This window comes from Panthera leo, chromosome B1, assembly GCF_018350215.1.
Source record: "Panthera leo isolate Ple1 chromosome B1, P.leo_Ple1_pat1.1, whole genome shotgun sequence".
In the NCBI taxonomy this organism is placed as follows: domain Eukaryota; kingdom Metazoa; phylum Chordata; class Mammalia; order Carnivora; family Felidae; genus Panthera; species Panthera leo.
This window is the reverse complement of record NC_056682.1, coordinates 66,482,408-66,507,372: the sequence shown is the minus strand read 5'-3', so window position 1 is coordinate 66,507,372 and position 24,965 is coordinate 66,482,408. Positions and strand designations below refer to the sequence as shown.

At 34.0% G+C, this 24,965-nt stretch overlaps 1 protein-coding gene across 1 annotated transcript in view; it reads right to left on the bottom strand.

Annotated features, from left to right (window-relative positions):
* The window catches only part of FSTL5 (follistatin like 5), a 793,609-nt gene that overhangs the window by 129,414 nt on the left and 639,230 nt on the right, over positions 1–24,965 (bottom strand). Inside the window, exons 9-10 of the mRNA XM_042935151.1 lie at positions 17,670–17,831; positions 13,163–13,297 (exon numbers count right to left, since the gene is read on the bottom strand). Coding sequence (XP_042791085.1) covers positions 13,163–13,297; positions 17,670–17,831 — 297 coding nt within the window. The remainder of the gene's footprint in view (positions 1–13,162; positions 13,298–17,669; positions 17,832–24,965) is intronic.

Below are 24,965 nucleotides of genomic sequence, written 5' to 3'. Positions count from 1 at the left end.
TCTTGTTTGTCTCTCTCTTTGCTTTCCTTCACAGGGCTACTTCAAGGAACAAATCAAGGCACATCTAATGGAGGGACCAAAAACATCACTATGAATAGGGAAATAAAATAACCAAAGTCACAACAACAGAGAGAAAGTAACACTCTCCAAAAAACACCTCCTGAAGGGTCAGGACCTGGACAGTGTATGACCCCCTTTAATATAACAGTGCTTACAGGTGCAGAGCACATAACAAGCTTTTAAAACTCATAAGGGATAGAAAACTAGCCAAAATGATGAAACGGAAGAATTCTCCTCAAAAGAAATTCCAAGAAGAGGTGACAGTTAAAGAATTTTTCAAAGCAGATTTAAGAAATATAACTGAACAAGAATTTAGAATAACAGTCATAAAATTAATTGCTGGGCTTGAAAAAAGCATAGAGGACAGCAGAGAATCTATTGCTACAGAGATCAAGGGACTAAAAAATAGTCATGATGAATTAAAAAATGCTATAAATGAGGTGCAAAATAAAATGGAGGTAGCCACATCACGGATTGAAGAGGCAGAGGGGAGAATAGGTGAATTAGAAGATAAAATTATGGAAAAAGAGGAAGCTGAGAAAATGAGAGATAAATAAATCCAGCAGTATGAGGGGAGAATTAGAGAACTAAGTGATTCAATCAAATGGAACAATATCTGTATTATAGGAATTCCAGAAGAAGAGAGAGAGAAAGGGGCTGAAGGTACACTTAAACTAACAGCTGAGAACTTCCCAGATCTGTGGAAGAAAACAGGCTTTGAAATCCAAGAGGCACACACAACTCTCTTCAGATGTAACTTGAATCAATCTTCATGACATAGCATAGTGAAACTGGCAAAATAAAAGGATAAAGAGAGAATTCTGAAAGCAGCTAGGGATTAACAGACCTTAACGTACAAAGGTAGACACATAAGGGTAGTAGCAGACCTAACTCCTGAAACTTGGTAGGCCAAAAAGGAATGGCAGGAAATCTTCAATGTGATGAACAGGAAAAATATGCAGCCAAGAATCCTTTACCCAGCAAGCCTGTCATTCAGAATAGAAGGAAAGGTAAAGGTTTTACCAAACAAACAAAAACTGAAGGAATTCATCACCACTAAACCAGCCCTACAAGAGATCCTAAGGGGGACTCTGAGTGAAATTTTACAAGGACCACACAGGACCAGACACATCACTACAACCATGAAACTTACAGACAAAACAATGAATCTAAACCTATATCTTTCAATAACAGCACTGAATGTAAATGGACTAAATGCTCTAATAAAAAGACATAGGGTATCGGAATGGATAAAAAAACAAAACCCATCTATTTGTTGTCTACAAGAGACTCATTTTAGACCTGAGGACACCTTCTATCTGTCTATCATGCTACTGGAAGTCAAAAGAAAGCTGGAGTAGCCATACTTATATCAGACACACTAGACTTTAAATTAAAGGCTGTAATAAGAGATGAAGATGGGCATTATATAATAATTACAGGGTCTATCCATCAGGAAGAGCTAACAATTATAAATGTCTATGCATCGAATTCAGGAGCACCCAAATATATAAAAAAATTAATTATAAACATAAGCAACCTATTGATAAGAACGTGGTTAATTGCAGAGGACTTTAATACTCCACTTACAGCAATGGATAGATCATCTAGACAGAGAATCAGTAAAGAAAGAGTGGCCCTGAATGATACATTATACCAGATGGACTTGAGAGATATATTTACAACTCTGCATCCCAAGGCAACAGAATATACTTTCTTCTTGAGTGCACATGGAACATTCTCCAAGATAGATCATATATTGGGTCACAAAACTTCCCTCAATTAATATAAAAGAATTGAGATCATACCATTCACACTTTCAGATCACAATGCTATGAAACCTGAAATCAACCACAGAAAAAAGTCTGGAAAACCTCCAAAAGCATGGAGATTAAAGTACACCCTACTAAAGAATGAATGCATCAACCAGGCAATTAGAGAAGATATTAAAAAAATATATGGAAACAAATTAAAATAAAATATTACAATCCAAACCCTTTGGGATGCAGCAAAGGCAGTCCTAAGAGGAAAATACATTACAATTCAGGCCTATCTCAGGAAACAAGAAAAATCCCAAATACAAAATCTAACAGCACACCTAAAGGAACTAGAAGCAGAACAGCAAACACACCCCAAACCCAGCAGAAGAAGAGAAATAATAAAGATCAGAGCAGAAATAAACAATATAGAATATAAAAAAACAGTGGAGCAGATCAATGAAACCAAGAGTTGGTTTTTTGAAAAAAATTTAAAAATTGATAAACCTGTAGCCAGCCTTCTCAAACAGAAAAGAGAGAGGACCCAAATAGATAAAATCATGAATGAAAATGGAATTATTACAACCAATCCCTCAGAAATACAAGCAATTATCAAGGAATACTATAAAAAATTATACGCCAACAAACTGGACAACCTGGAAGAAATGGACAAATTCCTAAACACCCACACACTACGAAAACTAAAATGTAAAGAAATAGAAAATGTGAATAGACCCATAACTAGTGAAGAAATTTAATCAGTTATCAAAAATCTCCCAAAAAATAAGAGTCCATGACCAGATGGCTTCCCTGGGGAATTCTACCAGAGTTTTAAAGTAGAGTTAATAAACCTAGCCTTCTCAAGCTGTTCCAAAAAATAGAAAAGGAAGAAAAAGCTCCAGACTCATTCTATGAATCCAGCATTACTTTGATTCCCAAACTAGACAGAGACCCAACAAAAAAAGAGAACTATAGGCCAATATCCCAGATAAATATGGATGCAAATATTCTCAACAAGATACTAGCAACTCGAACTCAACAGCATATAAAAAGAATTATTCACTATGACCAAGTGGGATTCATTCCTGGGCTTCAGGGCTGGTTTCAATATTCGCAAATCAATCACTGTGATACATGACAGTAATAAAAGAAAAAAGAAAAGAAAAGAAAAAAACCATATAATCCTGTCAATAGATGCAGAAAAAGCATTTGACAAAATTCAGCATCCTTTCTTAATAAAAACTCTCAAGAAAGTCTGTAGAAAGAACATACTTAAACATCATTAAAGCCATTTATGAAAAGCCCACAGCTAATATCATCTTCAACAGGGAAAAACTAAGAACTTTCCCTCTGAGATTAGGCACACGACAGGGTTGTCTGCTCTCACCACTGTTGTTTAACATAGTGTTGGAAGTCCTAGCATCAGTAATCAGACAAAAAAATGAAATAAAAGTCATCAAGATTCCAAAGATGAAGTCAATTTTCACTTTTCGCAGACCACATGATACTCTACATGGAAAACCTGACAGACTCCACCAAAAGTCTGCTAAAGTTTCAGGGTACAAAATCAATGTACCGAAATCAGTTGCATTTTTATATACCAATAATGAAACAACAGAAAGAGAAATAAAGAAACTGATACCATTTGTAATTGCACCATGAACCATAAAATACATAGGAATAAACCTAACCAAATATGTAAAAGATCTGTGTGCTGAAAACTATAGAAAGCTTATGAAGGAAATTGAAGATGACACAAAGAAATGGAAAAGCATTCCATGCACATGGATTGGAAGAATAAATATTGTCAAAATATCAATACTACCCAAAGCAATCTATACATTCAATGCAATCTCAATCAAAATTGCACCAGCATCCTTCTCAAAGCTAGAACAAACAATCCTTAAATTTATATGGAACCACAAAAGACCCTGAATAGCCAAAGTAATATTGAGGAAGAAAACCAAAGTGGGGGGCATCACAATCCCAGACTTTAGCCTCTACTACAAAGCCGTAATCATCAAGACAGCATGGTATTGTCACAAAAACAGACACATGGACCAATTGAATAGAATAGAGAACCCATAATTGGACCCACAAAAGTATGGCCAACTAATCTTTGACAAAGAAGGAAAGAGTATCCATTGGAAAAAAGACAGTCTCTTTAACAAATGGTGCTGGGAGAACTGGATAGCAACATGCAGAAGAATGAAACTAGACCATTTTCTTACACCATTCACAAAAATAAACTCAAAATGGATGAAGGACTTGAATGTGAGACAAGAAACCATCGAAACCCTAGAGGAGAAAGCAGGAAAAAACCTCTCTGACTTCAGCTGCAGCAATTTCTAACACAACACATCTCCACAGGCAAGGGAATTAAAAGTAAAAATGAACTATTGAACACAAATGCCTCTGTACTGCAAAGGAAAAAATCAACAAAACTAAAAGGCAACCGACTGAATGGGAAAAGATATTTGCAAAGGACATATCAGATAAAGGGCTAGGCTCCAAAATCTATAAAGAACTCACAGAACTCCACACCTGAAAAACAAATAATCCAGTGAAGAAATGGGCAGAAGACATGAATAGACACTTTTCCAAAGAAGGCATCCAGATGGCCAACAGACACATGAAATGATGTTAATGTCACCCTCATCAGGGAAATACAAATCAAAACCACACTGAGATATCACCTCATGCCGGTCAGAGTGGCTAAAATGAACAAATCAGAGGACTAGATGCTGGCGAGGAGGTGGAGAAACGGGAACCCTCTTGCACTGTTGGTGGGAATGCAAACTGGTGCAGCCACTCTGCAAAACAGTGTGGAGATTCCTCAAAAAATTAAAAATAGAACTACCTTATGACCCAGCAATAGCACTGCTAAGAATTTACCCAAGGGATATAGGAGTGCTGAGCATAGGGGCACTTGTACCCCAATGTTTATAGCATCACTTTCAACAATAGCCAAATTATGGAAAGAGCCTAAATGTCCATCAACTGATGAATGGATAAAGAAGACGCAGTTTATATATACAATGGAATACTACTTGGCAATAAGAAAGAATGAAATCTGGCCATTTGCATCAGTGTGGATGGAACTGGAAGGTATTATGCTAAGTGAAATAAGTCAGGCAGAGAAAGACAGATACCATATGTTTTCACTCATATGTAGATCTTGAGAAACTTAACAGAAGACCATGGGGGAGGAGGAGGGGAAAAAAAGTTAGAGAGGGAGGGAGGCAAACCATAAGAGACTCTTGGTTACTGAGAACAAACTGAGGGTTGATGAGGCATGAGGGAAAGGGGAAAGTGGTTGATGGGCATTGAGGAGGGCACCTGTGGGGATGAGCACTGGGTGTTGTATGGAAATCAATTTGACAATAAATTATATAAAAAAATAAATAAACAAAATATATTTTGCATAAAACAAACAAACAAACAAGAGTAGGATATTTAACCAACTAAGCCACCCAGGCACCCCTGGTCCATTCTTTAAAAATAGGAAGGGGGCACCTGTGTGGCTCAATTGGTTAAGTGTCCAACTCTTGATTTCAGCTCAGGCCATTATCTCACTGTTCCATCCCTGCATTGGGCTCTGTGCTGACAGCATGGAGGCTGCTTGGGATTCTCTCTTTCCCTCTCTCTGCCCTTCCCCCACTTGCTTGCATGGGCACATGCACTCTCTCTCCCCCAAAATAAATAAATAAATATTTTTTTAAGTTAAAAATAAAAAGAGGAAGTAAATGTGAGGTCAAGTCCCACACTGAACGTGAAACTTACTTAAAATTTAAAAAATAATAAAAACAGGAGGTAAATGAAGACTAGAGAGTTCGTTAATTGTTTTATATTATCAGAATATGTACTATTTTCAAAATTTGTAACACCATATTCAAACTGTGTTTGTATGTAAAAAGACCCTGTTTTAAGCCATTTTATTTTATTTTATTTTATTTTATTTTATTTTATTTTAATTTTATTTTAATGTTATTCTTGAGAGAGAGAGAAAGAGAGAGAGAAGAGAGAGAGAGAAAGCCAGTGTGAGCAAAAGACAGAGATATAGAATCTGAAGCAGGCTCCAGGCTCTGAGCTATTAGCACAGAGCCCAACATGGGCTCAAACTCAAGAACCAGGAGATCATGACCTGAGCTGAAGTTAGATGCTTAACTGCTTAACCGACTGAGCCACCCAGGTGCCCCTAACCTATTTTAAGATGCTTTTCTCTACTTTTTTTCATTTTCTTATCTTTGCATTTTGCTTTAAGGTTTTTATTTAAATTCCAGTTAATATAACAATGTAGTATGTTACACACAGTTTCAGGTGTAGGCAAGCTGGCTGTGACATCTGTCACCCCACTGATTACCAGGCTTGAGACTGCTGATCTGGCTGGTTAGGCACATGTCCCCTTCTCCCCTCACTGTGGCCTGCATGTCCCTCTGAAGCTGTGTGCTCAGCGGAAGAGGATGATCATCTCTAATAGAGGAAGACCTTCGTTCCTCAAGGAGATAGGAGTAGCTGTGCTCCCCTGCTGTAACTCCAAACATGCTCTCAAGGTCCCTTCTAAAATAGACAGACACTTCTTAAGCATTTACATATCTTTTGAAATATTTAGGTGCAAATGGATACATTTTACCATATTCCTAAAGTCTGTATATTGTGAATTACACTCATTATAGTTTTATAATAGCATTAATTTACATTAACATTATATATTTGCATAATTTGTTTATTCAAGTAATCTTGTTGTAGAGTTTAACACATGTCAAATACCCTGTAAAGGAATCTTACAACTGATGTATTTCATAATTGTTGACCAATACTAATTCATTGAATTCTAAAATAATGATTGTTGTAATGGCACAATATTTCCAAATATAATACTGACCGTGACAATGATGAAAAGAAAAATTGTATATACTATTATATTCAGGCATTATATTCCAATATTTACAAGAGGCTAGATCTTTACTAAAATCCTAGCAAGGTGTGATATAATCTGTGCTTAGTGCTTAATGCAGCCAGTAGCTTAAAAGCTTTCAATAGCAGCCTACATTCACACTGCTTTTCATTTACCTTAATCCTGCAGATGAATTATTGTCATCTGGGAATTCACTCCCCTTGGGAATGAAAATGTATCAAGTGCTTATGCTCCTTGCAAGATGTTTTAAAATGAATAACATTTACCTCTGCCTAAACCCCTCTCATATATTTCATATCATCTCTTACTCCCTGTTACAATCCCCTATGGCCCATTTCTACTCTTCTTTACATTTAAATCCTCCTCATATATCACTCTATTAAATCTTAGTTATCAAACCCTATCCCTAATGCAACTGTAGATTATATTACTTTGAAGCACTTTTTTGTAGTTCAATTTGTCACACAAGAAGACTTCCAGTGAGGTTTGTTGACAAAGTTGGGCACTGTAACTCAAGGTTTTCCAATTCAAAGATTAGGTTACAAGCAAAACATAAACTCCTTTGCCGTATGATGCTTTGCATGAATTGTTCACTCAACAGTATCATCCTGCTGGGAAATGTAGTATAAGAAAAAAAATGTGATTGATACTGCTATGAGTGCTCTATTATGTAGAAAATAATGGATGATTGCTCTGAAGCTGTAGCTAAACAAAGTAAGACTGTGTGGTGTCATTTAGTCCAAAAGTTGTAAATCTTTCCCCATTTTTCTTGCTGCCTATATGAAATTCAATACTTCTCATCTTGCATCTTTCAAAAAGAAAACAGAAGAAGGGAACATTAAAGAATTATTTTTAAAATATAATAGGAGTATAAATTGATGTAAAGAGAAATAAAATGTAGCTTTTGCTTTCATTCTGTGACAAAAGTGGACTCTGTCAACAAAATGTATTTTATTTAAAATATATTAAAAGCTACATTAAGGGAAAAATGTATTCTCTAATCCATTGAAACAAGTTTTTTATGCCAAATGAAATAATGATATTTTATATTTGAATAAATAATTTTATAGGTGTCCAAATATATGTCCTCTCTCCCAATCCCTCATTATCTCTACATCTATTTCAGTTCTGCCTCAATCTTTTTATCTGTCTCTAAGTATCATTCATCTTAGAAACTCTAATTTCTAAGAATTGCTAGATTCTCCAGAGTATTAAAAAAATAACTGTCAATATTTCTAGCAAGGAGTAAATAATTATTTTCAGAAAATAAGCATAAATTGGAGGAAGAGCAAATTTATGTCTAGCACTATGGAGAATGCTTTATAATGTCTACAAAGAAAGCCCTTAGTGAGTTAGTAGTATTCATTCCATATTACAAATAGATAAATTAAAGCTCAGAGAGGTTTTGTAATAGCTCCAAATCACAGAACTATCATGGGGTAGGGCAATGATTCTAACTCCTGTCTAATGCCCAAATTCATGCTCTTCTACTATACCAATCTGCCTTTTTAGATACATTGTATCCCATCACTACTGGCAGGGAATAAAAGACCTCTGAACTTATATTTGATCAATATGGGCAAGTCCACAATTTTTTAATATGTACAAATGAGAAAAGTAAAGTCATCAGGGATGGCTCTGTGACTATTTCCTTTGGCTTTTTTGAAAATAACTATCTATCCAAATACACATTGTATAATTTATATTGGACTTTGTCCCTTGAATTACTAGAAGAGAACCCAAGGATATCCTTAAGAAGTAGGTTACATAAGGCCATAGACTTCTCTAATGTGATCTCCACTTGATTTGGATATTGTTTTTGTTATACAGGATTCTGACAGTTTTACTGAGTAATAGGACACATCCCCAGGAAAACTGTCTTATTCCACATAGACATTCTTACATTTTCTATTTCTTCTTTTCTGTAGCTCCTAATATTCTCATTTTACTCATTTAGTGTTATTCTGATTTTAATTATGTGCATAAATTTCTAAAATGGATGCATTCACATCTCTCTCTCTGTCTCTGCCTCTCTCTCTCTCTCTCCATATATATATATATATATATATATATATATATATATATATAACCAGTACAGCAAGTTTTTGGAAACCAAATGTCACAAAAATTAAAGGCATTTATTTAAATGAGAGGTAAATTTGTTATTCCAAAGAAACTGGATTGTATCCTATAAAAGAGTAGAATATAAACATGAATTAGCAATGTTTGAAACTTCAGGGTTACAGTCAAAATCCATTATTTTCATTGCCAAGATCAATGTAATGAAACATAGAAGTTTTACACTTTCAGGTCTTATGTTTAAATCTTTAATCCATTTTGAGTTGCTTTTGTATATAGTGTAAGATTGGGATCCAGTTTCATCCTTTTACATATGGACATTCAGTTTCCCGGAATCATTTTTTGAAAAGACTACCCTCTCTCCAATGTATATTCTGGTCCTCTTGTTGGAATTCAATTAACTGTACATTCATGGATTTACTTTTGGGTCCTCTGTTCTGTTCCATTTGTCTAAGTATCTGTCTTTATACAAGTATCATATTATTTTATTTCCTATAGCTTTATGTACATTATGAAATCAGGAAGTACAATGCCTCCAGATTTGTTCTTTCTCAGGATCACTTTGGTTACTCCAGATCTTTTGTTGTTCTATATGAATTTTAGTTTTTTTTCTATTTCTGAAAAAAAATAAATCCATTGTGTTTTTTATGGAAACAGCATTGAATCATAGGTTTCTTTGGATAATATTAGCATTTTAATAATGTTTGTTCTTCTAAACCATGAACATAAAATATCTTTCCATTTATTTGTGTCTTCAATTTCTTTCATTAATGTATAATAGTTTTTAGTGTACAGTCTTTTACCTCCTTGATTAAGTTTATTCCCAAGTACATTATTCTTCTTGATGCTATTATAAATGGGATTGATTTCTTAATTGCCTTTCAGATATCTCATTTTAATTTATAGAAACATAACAGATTTTTGCATGTTGATTTTGTACACTGAAACTTTACTGAATATGTTCATTAGTTCTAACAGATTGTTTGTGGAGTCTTTGTAGGGGTTTTTATTTAAAAGTTTATATCATCTGCAAATAGACTATTTTACTTCTCCCTTTATGATTTGAATACTTGTTTTCCCTTTGCTTGTCTAATTTCTGTGGCTAGGATTTGTAGTGATATGTTGGATTGAAATGGTGAGACTGGGCATCTTTGTCTTGTTCTTGAGCTGAGAGAGAAAGATTTCCATTTTTTTTTTTCATTGAGCATGATGCTAGCTGTGGGCTTGTCATATATAGCCCTTATTATGTCGAGGTATGTTCTTTCCATGTGTCATTTGTTGAGCATTTCTAGTACGAATGTGTCAAATATTTTATCTGCATCTATTTGATGATCAAGTGATTTTTTACTCATTTCTTCATTCTTTTTTTTAATGTGCAAATCACAATTTTATCTGCATATGTTGAACCATTCTTGCATTCCAAGGATGAATCCCACACGATCATGGTGTATGCTTTTGTTAGTGTGTTGTTAGAATCAGTTTGCTAATATTTTGTTGAGGAATTCTGCATCTATGTTCATCAGGATATTGGCCTATAACTTTATCAAAAACACAGGCAACAAAAACAAAAATAGACAAGTTGGACTATATCAAACTAAAAAGTTTCTGCACAGTAAAGGAAACAATCAAGAAAGTGAAAAGGCAACCTAAGATATGGGAGAAAATATTTTCAGCTCATATCATATTATCTGATAAGTGTTTAATTTCCAACATATATAAGGAACTTCAGTAACTCAACTTAAAAAAAAAAAAACCAACTAAGTAAAAAAAAAAAAATGGGCAAAGGCCTTGAATGTCTCCAAAAAGATATAAGAATGGCTAATAGGTTTATGAAAAGGTATTCTACATAACTAATCAAAAATGCAAATCAAAACTACAATGAGCTATCTCACACTTGTTGGGATGGTTATTATTACAGTAACAAAAGATAGAAGTATTGGCAAGGATGGGGAGAAATTGGAATGTGCCCTGCACATTCATGGGACCGAAAAATGGTGCAGTTATTATGAAAAACATAGAAGTTCTCAGAAATTAAAAATGGAACTATCATATGATCCAGTAATCCAACTCCTGGGTATATATATCCAAAAGAATTGAAATCAGGATCAAAGAAATACCTGCACTCACATATTCATTGCAGCATCATTCACAATAGCCAATGTATGGAAACAACTCAAATAAATATCTTTTGACAAAATGAATGGATAAAGAAAATGTTGTGTACACATACAATAGAATATTATTCCACCTTAGAAAGAAGGAAATCCTATCCTTTGTGACAATATGAATAGACCTGAAAGACATTATGCTAATTGAAACAAGCCAGTCACAAAGACCAAGACTGTGTAATTGCATTATATGAGTTATCAAAGAGTCAAAAGTCATAGAAACACAATGGAATGGTGGCTGTCAGTTGATGCGGAGGAGGGAAAAATGAAAGTTGTTCAATGTGTACAAAGTCACAGTTATACAAGACAAACAAGTTCTGGAGATCTGTTGTACAACCTAGTGCCTATAGTTAACAATAAAATGTGGAGCATTTAAAAATTTAAGAGGGTAGAGAATTTATGCTGTGTTCCTAACAGAATAAATGAATTAATTAAATTAAAAAATAAAATCTGGTAGTTTTCTCTCTTTATCCTTGAAAATGTTACATAATTAAATATAGAAGGAACACCTATAAATAATTATATCCAGACTTAGGAACAAAACCCTTTGAATCTTTTATTTATATTGTTACTTATGGGATGAATTTGAAAGTTCTATAAATATAGATATAGTAAGGCCTGCATTGCTATAACTTACAAATGCTACTTCTGATTTTAATAGGATGTTAACATATAATCTCAAAAATTTATTTAAAATGTATTATTTTGACCTCTAAGAGCTTAAAGTAAAAACATGATTTCAGAAAAGTGTTTATAATTAAGCAAATACATTCATGTGACTGAATCTATGAATAAAATTATATTAAATCTTCCCCTAAAATTTTTCTCAAAGTTACATGCTGCTAAATAGTAAGTGGTTCACTGATTAAAGGAATAGTAGCTAGTATTTTAATGTTGTAACTAGGGAAACATATTGAAAAATACTTGACTAACATTAAAAGAAAATCAGAATAGAGAATTGAAATTAAACTCTGTCTTACAACTTTCATCATAAAGAACAAAGAAAACTAAAGTATTCAATTACTTGTCACCTAAATTATTTTTAAAGAGAAAGTGGATTGCAAATTGATATTTAGCAGAAATATATAAAAGGCATAGAGAAGTTATGCTGGACCTTATCCAGGTCATTAACTTTAGCTTTCTTTTATCTTTATCTACCTTAAGAATTTTCTTTAAAAAAACTTTTTTTAATGTTTATTTACCGTTGAGACAGAGACAGACACAGAATGCGATTGGGGGAGGGGTAGAGTGAGAGGGAGAATCCGAAGCAGGCTCCAGGCTCCAGAAGCTGTCAATACAGAGCCAGATCCAGATCAGGGACTCCAACTCACAAGCCCTGAGATCATGACCTGAGCCGAAGTGGGCCTCCCAACCAACTGAGCCACCCAGGTGACCCAAGAATTTTCTTTTTAAATATTTGCTTGCAATGACGGTTGAACTAGTGAGACCAAATATAGATAAAGATATACTAGTAGTCAGGACTTGCATAAGATCTTTCTCCCCCCTTGGATCCACCAATATCTACATATACTCGTTGATTTAAAGAGAAATAAGATTCCTGAGACAATGCTTTAACCTTGTTCAAGAACTCGATTGAGAAATAGGCATGCCAAACTAGAGTCCTCCAAGTATCAGGGGCCCTGCAACAAATTAGAATAATTAGATTTGTAAATGCATCTAACAAATCAGATTGAAGAGCAAGGGTAATAGTCATTCCAAGTACATCCAGACCCAATCTTAAAACAACCATCCTGTGGCATATGCGGACTGGGGGAACAAAGTGTCCGTGACTTTTCTCATAGAGAGCACATTTGATAAATCATGGTACTTGGAGTTCCAAGTAATTTAGCTATAACTAAAAATCCATCTTGAGCATCCCCACTCTATCCATATCTCTTTCGCTACGTAATAGTTTGTTGTTGTTGTTGTTGTTTTGTTTTGTTCTGTTTTGTTTTAAAAAAGAATGAATGATACATTTTTCCCCATTACTTCATGATACAATCGGGAAACGTGGGCAGTGATGGCAAAGCATTTCTAGCACTAAATGGAGAAAACAGCCCAGGGATTGATGTTGGTGGCAGGGCAGTGAGCTCTTAAGGTGGCAGTAACCAGAGACTGCTGCAGAAAAGCCCTGCTCTATAGCCAGTCGCGCTTTGTGAGGGCGAGTGTTCGATACATACGGGTCTTTCTGGCAGAATCTTCCACGAAAAGAGAAGAGATGTCTTCATCCACTCCTGCTTCATTCTTTGCGATACAAGTGTATGCTCCTGTATCTTCATAGCGCACATTGCTTATATGAACCTCGCTGCCATTTGCTGAAAACAGAAGGCAAATGCAACTTGTAAACTCCAATTTCAGTTTTGGTACAGTGCTTTCCGATTACACAGTCAAGCAGTTCTCTTAGCTTGTCCTAATTAAACTGCTTTCCTTCCTACTTTCATGCTTTGGAGGCATGCCAAATTATTCCAAAAGCATTCAAGTGTTTCATAAACTGTGTTGTCATTCTGCTAACAGAGAACCCAAAACTCTGTATCAAATGCACATGCTTTATATTTTATATTTATTTCCTATTTCCTACTTGGTATAGGTATTTCATATTGATAACTATAATTCCATTTATTTATTTCTTTTTAGTATTCAAAATTCACTTTGTCCTAAGTTTTACAAAATTTAAAAATAATAACAATATGTTTTATATACAGGAGAATACATATAAAAAGACTTCATAAAGGAATTAAGCCAGCTACATCATACAAGTATAGTGCAATTACCACTTGTCAAGTACATTATTGAGCGTGTATTAAATATCTGGAATTATAAGGTAAGGGAACTATTAAGTAAGGAAAACAGAAGATAAAAACACATGATTTGTCTGCAAGATTTCAATCTTTTGCCAGGAATATATGTAAACAATATTATAATATGGAAATTAACACTGTCAATGTATAACCAAAGGGTTAAGGGAATAAGTAGCTCAACTTTTAAATCTTAGTAAAATAATTTTTTAAGCTAATCCCTAATTAATGAGTTGTATTCCCTAATGTGGATACCAGAGTATAATTAAAAACTGACTATATGTAGGAAATATACAAGGTGGTGTTACACATATTATGTGTTAATTGTCCTAAGTAATACATAATTATCAGAAGCAGAATCCGAGACTCAGAGAATGATCGTACATAAATCACTCAACTCAAAAGATGGGGGCTGGATGCCTATCAGACTCCCAAATCCAGTGTTTGTTGTGCTCATTTTTTTCCCTCTTTTACTTTATTTCTTTAAGTCTTTCTGTGTGTGCTTGTGCCCTTTATTATCTAATCACAAGAACACCATGCACCATGTCCTGTGTGGTTGTCTGGGGAAAGAAGGCAGAAAAACAGTGGGAAAAGAGCTTGAAATGCCAGTGGCTCTCAAGGGATGTGAATAGGAGGATATGGAGAGGCAGTGAGTGTTTGGGGAGAAAGAGCCAGACTACTTGAACCTCTTTCTCACTTTATAGATGTTATTACACACCTCCACCACCCCCTAGCCCCCATCCATTGTTGAGAGTCACTACTCCAAAAGGGAGGTTGGTGATTTGTTTTTGTTTTTGTTTCTTTGCTGTAAAAGGCCTGGTAAATATTTTGTGCTTTATAAGCCATATCATATCTGTGACAACTGCCCACTTCTGCCATACTGGCATGAAAGCAGCCATGGACAATACTTTACAACATGAGTGTGGCTGTGTTCTAAAGGCAAACAAAAACAAAGCCGCCCCCCCCCCCCCAATTGACTTTATTCACAAAACAGGCATGTTCCCAGATCTGGCTTGTGGACCTTAGTTGGCAGACCCCTGCTCTGAAAAATAAGGAGTGAACATACATTTAAGCCTGCATCAGCTTCTTGTTTTACATGAAATATGGCTCTCTCCAAAGAACATACTTTTTCTTAAGACCCACAACTTCACAACTTCAATTCTCTAGATTTGTTTTGAAATATCGTCAATTTATTCCTTCCTCAAACTTTCTCTTCTCAATATTCTTATATGTTCTCCTAACCTACATGCCTCACTGTCTTCCTCCTTCTCTACATAATCCACCATTTCTAAATATTTTCTACTCTATTGCCAGAATGAGCAATTCCCTAGTCCATTTATCATTCTGACACACAGGCCTTACTAACTGCCCAAACTGCAACAAGCTGACATATCTCCACACTTGGTGTCTCTGTATCTAGTTTTTTTTGAGTACATTAAGAGACTACTGCATAGGCAAATTTACAGATTTTGAAATTCACAGTTTTCAGTTTGCAAGATGTTCAATGCTACTTGCTATTTATTTCACCTGACCTTTATGGTTACATGCCTTTCATTTCCTGCTCCATTTTTATTTCAAATCTTTACTATGTTTGATGTTTCCCATCTTAATACTAACTTCTTAATCTACGCAAGTGACCTTGCTTTTAAATAATGAAATACATACATGTAATTAGAAAGTAAACTCAAATCATTTTGCAGTATACATGGTTATTAAATCATCACATTTTATTACCTTAAACTAACACAATGTTATGTCAATTATATTTCAGTAAAAGCTGGGAAAACGAGTTAGGCCAATTTCCTATTTCCATCTACATTTTTACATTTATTTACATTTCAAAGGAAACTCTCTCCTGTTTCTTTGCAAGGGAAATCAATCTCCTCTCTTTTCTTTCTGATTTCTATGATTATTTGGTCATCCTTCCTCACCTCCATCATCTCCACATCTTTTTCCTTACTAATATTCCTTCAAATTGATGCACTGTTTAAGAAAAAATATCTTTATTTGCCCTAATTCTTACCCTCAGTGGCAGCTAACTTTTCTTTTTTCTTCCTTTCAAAACTGGAGAGATTTTTATACTTCCTACTTCCTTTTCATTTCCAAACCCACTGAAGACTAATTGCTACTATTACTGCTTTTTTAAATGTCAAAAGGCCAAACCTAATCACCTAACTCACAAATACATTTCAGTGACTTTCCTTAACCTTTCTATGCATTTGACATTGTTGAACACTTTCCCATACTTAGCTTTATTTTCTTCTGTAGAATCACCTTAATTTCATGCTTCCTTGTTGATTTTCAGTCTCCTTGTGTTATTTATCTTGATTTGCCTTCCAATTAAACATTTCTGCTTTTCTAGGATTTTACTTCCTTTCATTAACATATCATCCCATCCATGGACATAGTTATGGAGTCTGTGCCTAGACTTGGACCTCACATATTAATGCCAACTAAGCATTTGTTGAATAAATGGATAATTGAATAACTATAGTATTTGGTAATATGTAATCATATAGAAAGTCCTATGAAATTCAACACTCAAATGCACTCAGAGTTATCTCGTAGGTTGTGTTCCCCACTCACCTTTCATTTGTCACATTCTGTCAAAACTTTAGCTATTTTCTCGTTTTTAAAAATGATAATAGCTATCCTACAAGGGCCCACACTCTTTCAATATTGAATCTAGAGTGTAACCAAACCCCTGAATTTACCTCCCTGTATATTCCTAGAGGCAAAGATATAACTTGCCCATCTAATATGGCTTACTAGTATTAAATGGGCAAGAGATGACAAAATCAGAAACTAATTAGAACTTTCTTCACTTTAATTTGTGTTAATCAGATCAATCTTCTTCTCTTCTAAGATTATAGACACTAAAGATATGATCAGCAGATGTAAACATGTTGGTTTACTTATATTAATATGGAGATTTGTAGCATTCAGGTTTTAAAGGTCAAAATTACTTTCCCATGTCATTTTTGAAAAAAATAGTAGATATTTCAAAAAAAGTATTTAAAAACATATATTGAAACATTCTTTGTCAAAGTGGAATAAGAATTGATGTCTGTGCTTATAGAAATAATGCCAAAATGAAAATACATTCATTTCTAGCAGTATGAATTGCAGGAATTTAAAGCAAGCAATAAAGAATATCATGTCATGCAACAGATACTCCAGTAAAATGACCTGTCATGTTCTAGTCTTGATGGTGGAAATAAGATATACATTTTTCAACCTACTGGTATAATCAACGTATATGCAACTGTTTTTGCACAAAGATATTTTTTGTTTTCTACTTACCACATATTAATGATTATTATATGTGTAATAATTGATTAATTATAGTTACACATTAGATTATTAAAATTTAGGATATTTTATAAATTAGAATTCAATAATAATATTCATAACCTTAAAACAATTTGGTAATGTTTTTATTTTCCTCTGTCTTCATTTGCAAAGTATACTACAAAACATTCACTAAGGAATTTCCATATTATTTATACTTCCTATAATGTATTTTAAAAGTATGATTTAAACATTTAATTGGCCCCTGCAGAAAGGTATTCTCTGAAGACATCCACCTATTCTGTTCAGCATATCTGCTATAATCCATAAGACAAGTATTTAAAAGATACATAATATAATATTTTATTTATTGCTAAAATAGTGACATAATTATTATGACAAGATTATTATTGAAAACACTAAAAATAGTAAAGGGCTCTATTTCAGATATAATGTGTTAGAAACAGCTATATTCTTTTCATATTCATGACATTTTGTTGTCATCTACTTTTTTTTTTTGAGTCATGTAAACTGTGTTATAAATTTTAATGTAAAATTTCTACATGGTCATTTGAGAGGAGAAAATGAAACTGAAAAGCACCTTGAAGTGTGAGTTGTTTGGACAGCTTTGGTGTAATATCGATTCCATTCTTCAGCCAGCCAAGCTGAGGGTTTGGTATGCCCTCTGCATGGCACCTGAGACTTGCAGTTACCCCAGGTTCTCGAGCCTGACTCTCTGGATACACCCGGATCACTGGAGGGACTACAAGAAGAAATGGGAAAAAAGTAAGTTACTAAGCCATATTCTGTGATTTTCCAAAAATTGCAATATGATAAAATTGCTAATTATATATTCTAATGATATGTAATTCCACAGATCTTAGTTTCCAAATATCAATATCTCCAAAAATTTGCCACTATTCCTTGCATCAAGGTTATTATGAGACTGTGTCGGGAAAAATACAAGCTGAGCCTGGAATATCCTGTTTTGGTAATAAAGGAGGTTTTCAAAGGATGATAGAAACAACAATAAAATACAGAATCCAAGGGCACCTGGGTGGCTCAGTTGCTTAAGCATCTGAGTTCAGCTCAAGTCATCAGCTCACTGTTCATGAGTTCGAGCCCCACATCAGGCTCCATGCTGACAGCTCAGAGACTGGAACCTACTTCGGATTCTGTGTCTCCCTCTCTCTCTGCTCCTCCCTTGCTCACTCTCTGTCTCTCTCAAAAATAAACACATTATAAACAAAAAAATCTTAAAAACAAAATACAAAAGCCAGCTTAAAGGGGCTCATATTTGTCAAATATATGAAAATTTGGGCATTAAAATAATTAACAACTCTAAAGAACTATAAGGAACAAAATAAGACTTTAAGAATTCAGTTATAGGGTCCCCTGGGTGGCTCAGTCAGTTAAGCATCCAACTTCTGCTCAGGTCATGATCTAGCAGTTCATGAGTTTGAGCCCCACATCAGGCTCCGTGCTGACAGCTCAGAGCCTGGAGCCTACTTCAGATTCTGTGTCTCCTTCTCTCTCTACCCCTCCCCCACTCATGCTCTGTCTCTCTCTCTCTCTCTCAAAAATAAATAAAACATAAAAAATTAAAAAAAAGAATTCAGTTATATAAACAAATAATGAATATATAAATGAGAAAGAACAAAAATATTTTCCTTACCATAGCATGTTTAAAAGATCAGAGTAACAATTATATTTATAGAAGCATCCAAAAAATAAAATATTTAGAAATATTTAGAATATTTAGAAATGAATTTAACCAAGGAGGTGTAAGATTTTTACACTGAACACTGCAAAATGAGTTGAAAGAATTTAAAGAAAAACACATAAGTGAAAAGTCATGTGTTTATTAATTGAAATAATTAATTAGTAGGACAGTAAGAATTGGTAAGAATTGTCTGTGAGATGACAAGACTCCAAAAAAGTCGATCTATAGATACAATGTAATCCCAATCAAAATTCCAACTGCATTTTTTTGCAGAAATGGAAGAGCTAATCTTCAGCTTTATATGGAACTACAAGGGACCCCAAATAGCCAAAACAATCTTGAAAAAGAAGACAAAACTGGAGGTCTCATATCTCCCAATTTTCAAATGTATATATATGTAGACAACACACACACATATAGTATAGTAATCAAAACAATGTGATAACTGGCATAAAGAGAAAAATCAAATCTATGGATATAGACTTGGGATGCCAAAATAAACCTATTAATCTATGGTTAATGGATTTTCAATAAGGATTCCAGAAAAGAGTCTTTTCAAAAATTGATTCTGAAACAACTGGATATCCATATGAAAAAGAATGAACTTGAACCCCTACCTCACAACATATATAAAAATTAACTCTAAATTAATCAGACTTAAATGTAGGAACTGAAATAATAAAACACTTAGAAGAAAACATAAGGATAAATTATCCTGACTTTGTATTTTACCATGGTTTCTTAGATATGACCCCAAAATACAAGCAACAAAAGAAAGATTAATAAACTGAACTCATTAAAATTAAAATTTGGGGTGCTCAAAGGACACTATCAAGAAAGTATAAACACAACTCACAGAGTAAAAACATATTTGCAAATTATATCTGATAACATACTAGTATCTAGCATATATAATGAGCTGTTATAACCTAGCAACAAAAGACTAACATCCCCTTCCACACAGCAAAGGAAATTGTCAGCAAAATGAAAAGGAAACCTATAGAATGGGAGAAACTATTTGTAAGCCAGATATCTGATAAGTCATTAATATATAAATATACAATGAACTCATATAATTTAACAGAAAAAAAGCAAATAAAAATGGGCAAAGTACCTAAACAGACATTTTTTAATGAAGACATACAATGACCAACAGGTTAATGACAAGGTACTCAACATTACTCAACATTACGGCTTATCATGTAAATGCAAACCAAAACCACTTCATATTTGTTAGGATGTCTATTTTAAAAGGCATGAGATAACAACCATTGGTAAGGATATGGAGAAAACAGAGCCCTTGTACACTGCTGGTGGACATGTAAATTGGTACAACCACTATGGAAAATAGTATGGGGGCTCCTACAAAAATTAAAAATAGAACTACTTCCAAGTCAGTAAATTCTAACTTCCTGCTCAAGTAAGCTTTAACTGACACAGATTCCTTCTGAACTTTATCCTCAATATTCTCCCAGGAAAAATAAGATTGAATTTGTGTATCTTCTTTTACCCTGTGTCAGTTTTTCTGCTGATAGAAAATAATACCATCAGCAATAATACTTTAAGAGTAAAAACAATAATATGTTCATAGATGCCATAGAATATTTGTGTTGTACTTCTTATAGTCATGTTGCTTTAAAGATGAGTCACAAAGAAGTTTGAAGCCTTCCCCAGGACACAGAGCTTGTTAGAGTCCAGAGTTGAGATGAAACTCCAGGAGGCCGTGATTCCTCAGCCAATGTTCTTTGCTTTTCATGCTGCCCCTAATCAACCTGGCTGATCTTGGTCTCTAATAGCCACTGAATTTAGCCAATAGGAAAAAAAATACACAAAAATCTGAAGGGTAGTAAAAACATGTTCCAAATTTGACTGATCAGTAATTCCTATGGCAATCAATCAATCAGTCAGTCAATCATAAAAATTGCCTTACAATCCAGCAATCCCACTTCTGGGTATATACCCAAAGGAAACAAAATCACTATCTTTAGAGAGATAACTGTAGTCTTATGTTCATAGCAGCATTATTCGCAATAGCCAAAGTAAGGAAACAACCTTAAGTGCCCATCAATGGCTGATAAAGAAAATATGGTATATATATGATGAAATATTATTCAGCCTTAGAAAGGACATTCTGTCATTTGTAAGAACACAGAAGGCATATTGTAAGTGAAATAAACCAGACAGAGAAAAAAAGATACTCTATGGATGACTTATATGTAAAACTTAAAAACAACAACAAACAGCAATAAAACCAACAACAGTAAGAAAATTATGTTGACTGCAACCTCAGAAAAGACCTAATACCAGACCATCTGCTTAAGCTGTTCTCAAATTCTTTAGTTGTCTCATTTCTCTGCTTATAATCTCATAACTCTATATCTCTATTTTCCTGTTATCTCATATGAAAACAAATGTTATTTTAAACCACTAAGTTTGAGGATAATTTATTGTTCACTAATCTCTCTCTCTCTCTCTCTCTCTCTCTCTCTCTATATATATATATATATATATATATATATATATATATATATATATATATATATAATCTGTACTGCCAGCGCAGAGCCCAACATGGGGCTCAAACCCACAAACTGTGAGATCATGACCTGAGCCAAAGTGAAAAGCCAGACACGTAACCAACTGAGCCACCCAGGTGCCTTTAGCATTTGTTATTTAGAATGATCATGAAAGCATATGCACCCTGCATTTGTTTGTGATAATATGACTTGGTAAATAAAGAAAAACACTATGGTTTTCAGTGAAAAAATTTTCTGCAGGAGCTATCTTAGCAGAAGACAATGGACAGATATGCTCACCTGGGCCATTTTGCTCTTTGGTTAACTAATATACTTTGAACTACCTGATTTCTTTTATTTTCATCCAATGGAATGCCAGTCAAAGATGCAATGTGGATAACTAAACTGGGAGACTCTCTTTAGGATCTCAACTTTAGACCTAAGTTAATTTCACCACTGTTCTTTCTAGTGACTGGAGGAGCCATGGTATATACAAATTAGATAGACTAATGAATAAATGTCAGCCTTCTAGATTTACTGAAGATATAAAAGCAATTCAAACCAAGAGACTAGTTGAAGCCACAATCAGGACTATAGATATGTTTATCATCCTACTGTCCCCTTCTTTTTGGCTGTGTACGAGAGTTCTTAAACTAGACTCAAATCAGCTCTGATATGGAGACAAAGGGAAGGAAGGGGTCCTCAAAAAGTCCCAGTAATGCTTTGAATTTGCAGCTGCTTCTTTACTTTGTGAATTGCCTTTAATAGTTTCAGGAGCAGAAAAATATTAAACTTCCAAAATTCTGAACACCAGATTTTTGCTACATCCTTTCCCCCTCTCCTAAATATAATTCCAAAGAAATGCAATACACACATCTGCAACAGCGATGGGAGTAAACCAAGCTCTGATTTTTTGTTAACCTCAATGACTATTTAAATGGTTTATTTTGAAATATCAAATATATTTTCAAAAATAGTCTTCATAAATTTCTGTACATGCTTTCTGGTGACCACCTAACACATGTATTTAGGCATTGGGTACATATCTAAAAGCCCAGGGTAATTTCTATGCCATTTTATTACATTGGAGGTTCAAGTAAATAACTTTTTAAAGAGATACAGTAATATACTTCCAGCAAAACCACATTACCATAAGATCTGCAGTGAAGAGACTTCTTTCATATACTCAGACCCAATCTTTAATCTCTTGACAACTCGAAAGTGAGTTAGAAGATGAGTTTTTTAAAAAGACTTTCATAGAGTGCCAAAATGGAAATCTACTCTTTCAGTAAACATTTAATAAAAGAAAGTGTATCTTACCACAAAACTCATAGCCAAAGTAAGGACCAAGGCTTCTTGAAATATTATTTGGAATAGCAAAAAATTGAGACAACCTACATACATTGAAAATTAGTTTGAAAAGAAGTACATAAGTCAACTCAATGATAACAATAGATTCTAGGGGCTCCTGGGTGGCTCATTTGGTTGAGTGTCTGACTTCATCTCAGGTCTTGATCTCATGGTTCATAGTTTGAGTCCCATATAGGGCTTACTTCTGTCAGCCTGTCAGCATAGAGCCCACTTCACATCCTCTGTCCCCTTCTCTCTTTGCCCCTTTCCAGCTCACACTCTCTCTTTTTCTCAAACAAAACAACAAAAACAATAAATTCTACATCTTTTCTATTAAAAATTGTAGATATTATATGGGTCACCTACACTGTCACTGATACTCCCCAAAGAACAGCTTTTCAAATAAGATGTTCAATTTCCCCCTGCATTCCTGGTTGTTTCTACCTTATTGATACATTTGCACATGAACTGAAAGGAAAATAATGAATAATAATTTTTGTCATATTGAACTTTTATACCCAAATATATAATATTACATTTTGAAAAAATCCTAATACTCATATTGTATGCTTCTTCTTTACTATATGGATACCAAGTGATTGTCTGAAAGCTATCTCTTAACTTAGACACCAAATTGAAGGATAAGTGATCGGCATAACAACTACTTAACCTTGGTGACAAGCTACACATTTAAAAGTAGGTTATTTTTCCCGGGATACATATTATGAAATATAAATGACGATTGATGGCAGCCTGAATTAAAAAGTCAATAACCCTCCAGAGAGCATTTCAAGTCATTTGTTACCGTCATTTTTAGTTAAGAAGTTCTCTCTATGAACTTATCTTTCCTTTCTACTGGTATTGCATAAATAAAGAAACTGAGGAAGACCACCAAAGGGTTTTCACATTGGATTTAGAATATTATTTGTGTGTGTTATCATGAAAATCTTTAATTTTTTTAATGTTTATTTATTTTTGAGAGAGTGAGAGAGAGACAAAGTGTCAGTAGAGGAGGGGCAGAGAGAGAGAGGGAGACACAGAATCTAAAGAAGGCTTCCGGCTCTGAGCTGTCAGCAGAGAGCCTGATGCGGGGCTAAAACTCATGAACAGGAGCTCATCACCTAAGCTGAAGTCAGAGGCTTAACTGACTGAGCAACTCCAGCGCCCCTATCATGCAAAACTTTAAATTACAGGTTCCCAGTATTTTAAGCAAAATGTAGTATGTAAAGGTTAGTGTCTATACACTGGACATTTTCTAATGATATTCAGTGTAGCACTAAAATAACTCAGGAAGCACTTTAAACTGGTTGAATTTATTTGGCATAACATTGTCTAATAAAGTCAAATAATATCTATATTAAATAGTATAATATTATGTGCTTATATGTACTAAACATTTAAGTAGTTGAGTTTACATATTGTTCAAATTCATTCTATAAAATATAACGAAATAAACGTCTGTGCCTTAAAATGGAAGAGATCTAAGAGGATGCAAATATATGAATTCTATCATTAATAAAACTTAAAAAACATAAAATAGGAGTTTTGAAATAATAATTTACAGATAATTAGTGAGCAACTTCTGAGTGTAGCAAATTGAGCTACATGATGTTCTCTCTCCATCTCCCACATACTCTGTTTTATGAATTAACATATTGAGTGAATGTTGAATTTAGGTTTTGAAATTAGCCAAGTGAACACTGGAAAAAATGCATTCTTGGCCTAAACTGTCTTATCTGGTACTGATTACAAAATAAACATATCTACTGGATTTAACTACTTGGAATCTAAATATAAAGTCTGAATTCGGTGTTTAGCAGTTATATATAAGGTATATTTGGGGTCCTTGAAAAATAGTATTTTAAATGTCAAGGTCAAATAAATGTCAGTTCATTTATACTAATTTGAAGAGGGATTAATGATTCACCTTAAATGGACATAACTTATGGAAACCCAACTCTTCTTTCTATAAGACAGTTAAAATAAATATCATGTGACTATATTGAACTAATATAATAAAACTGTATTTAATTTACCTGATGGTTCTTACAGCATAAAGTAAAAGTAATTGGATACTGTATATGGAGGACTAAGAGTAGGTATTTAAGGCTAATACATTTTTAACTAATTATAGAAAATAAAATGGAAATGAGGTTCTGATACTAAATATTAAATTTTGAATCAAAAAAGTAGCTAAGCTAAAGAAAATATTGCACAATTAGTACAATTATATTTGTTAGATCTTTCTTCCTGGAAACTTTGGGGTCCTAATGGAATCATTTGTGAAGATTTATCAGCTCAAAACCAT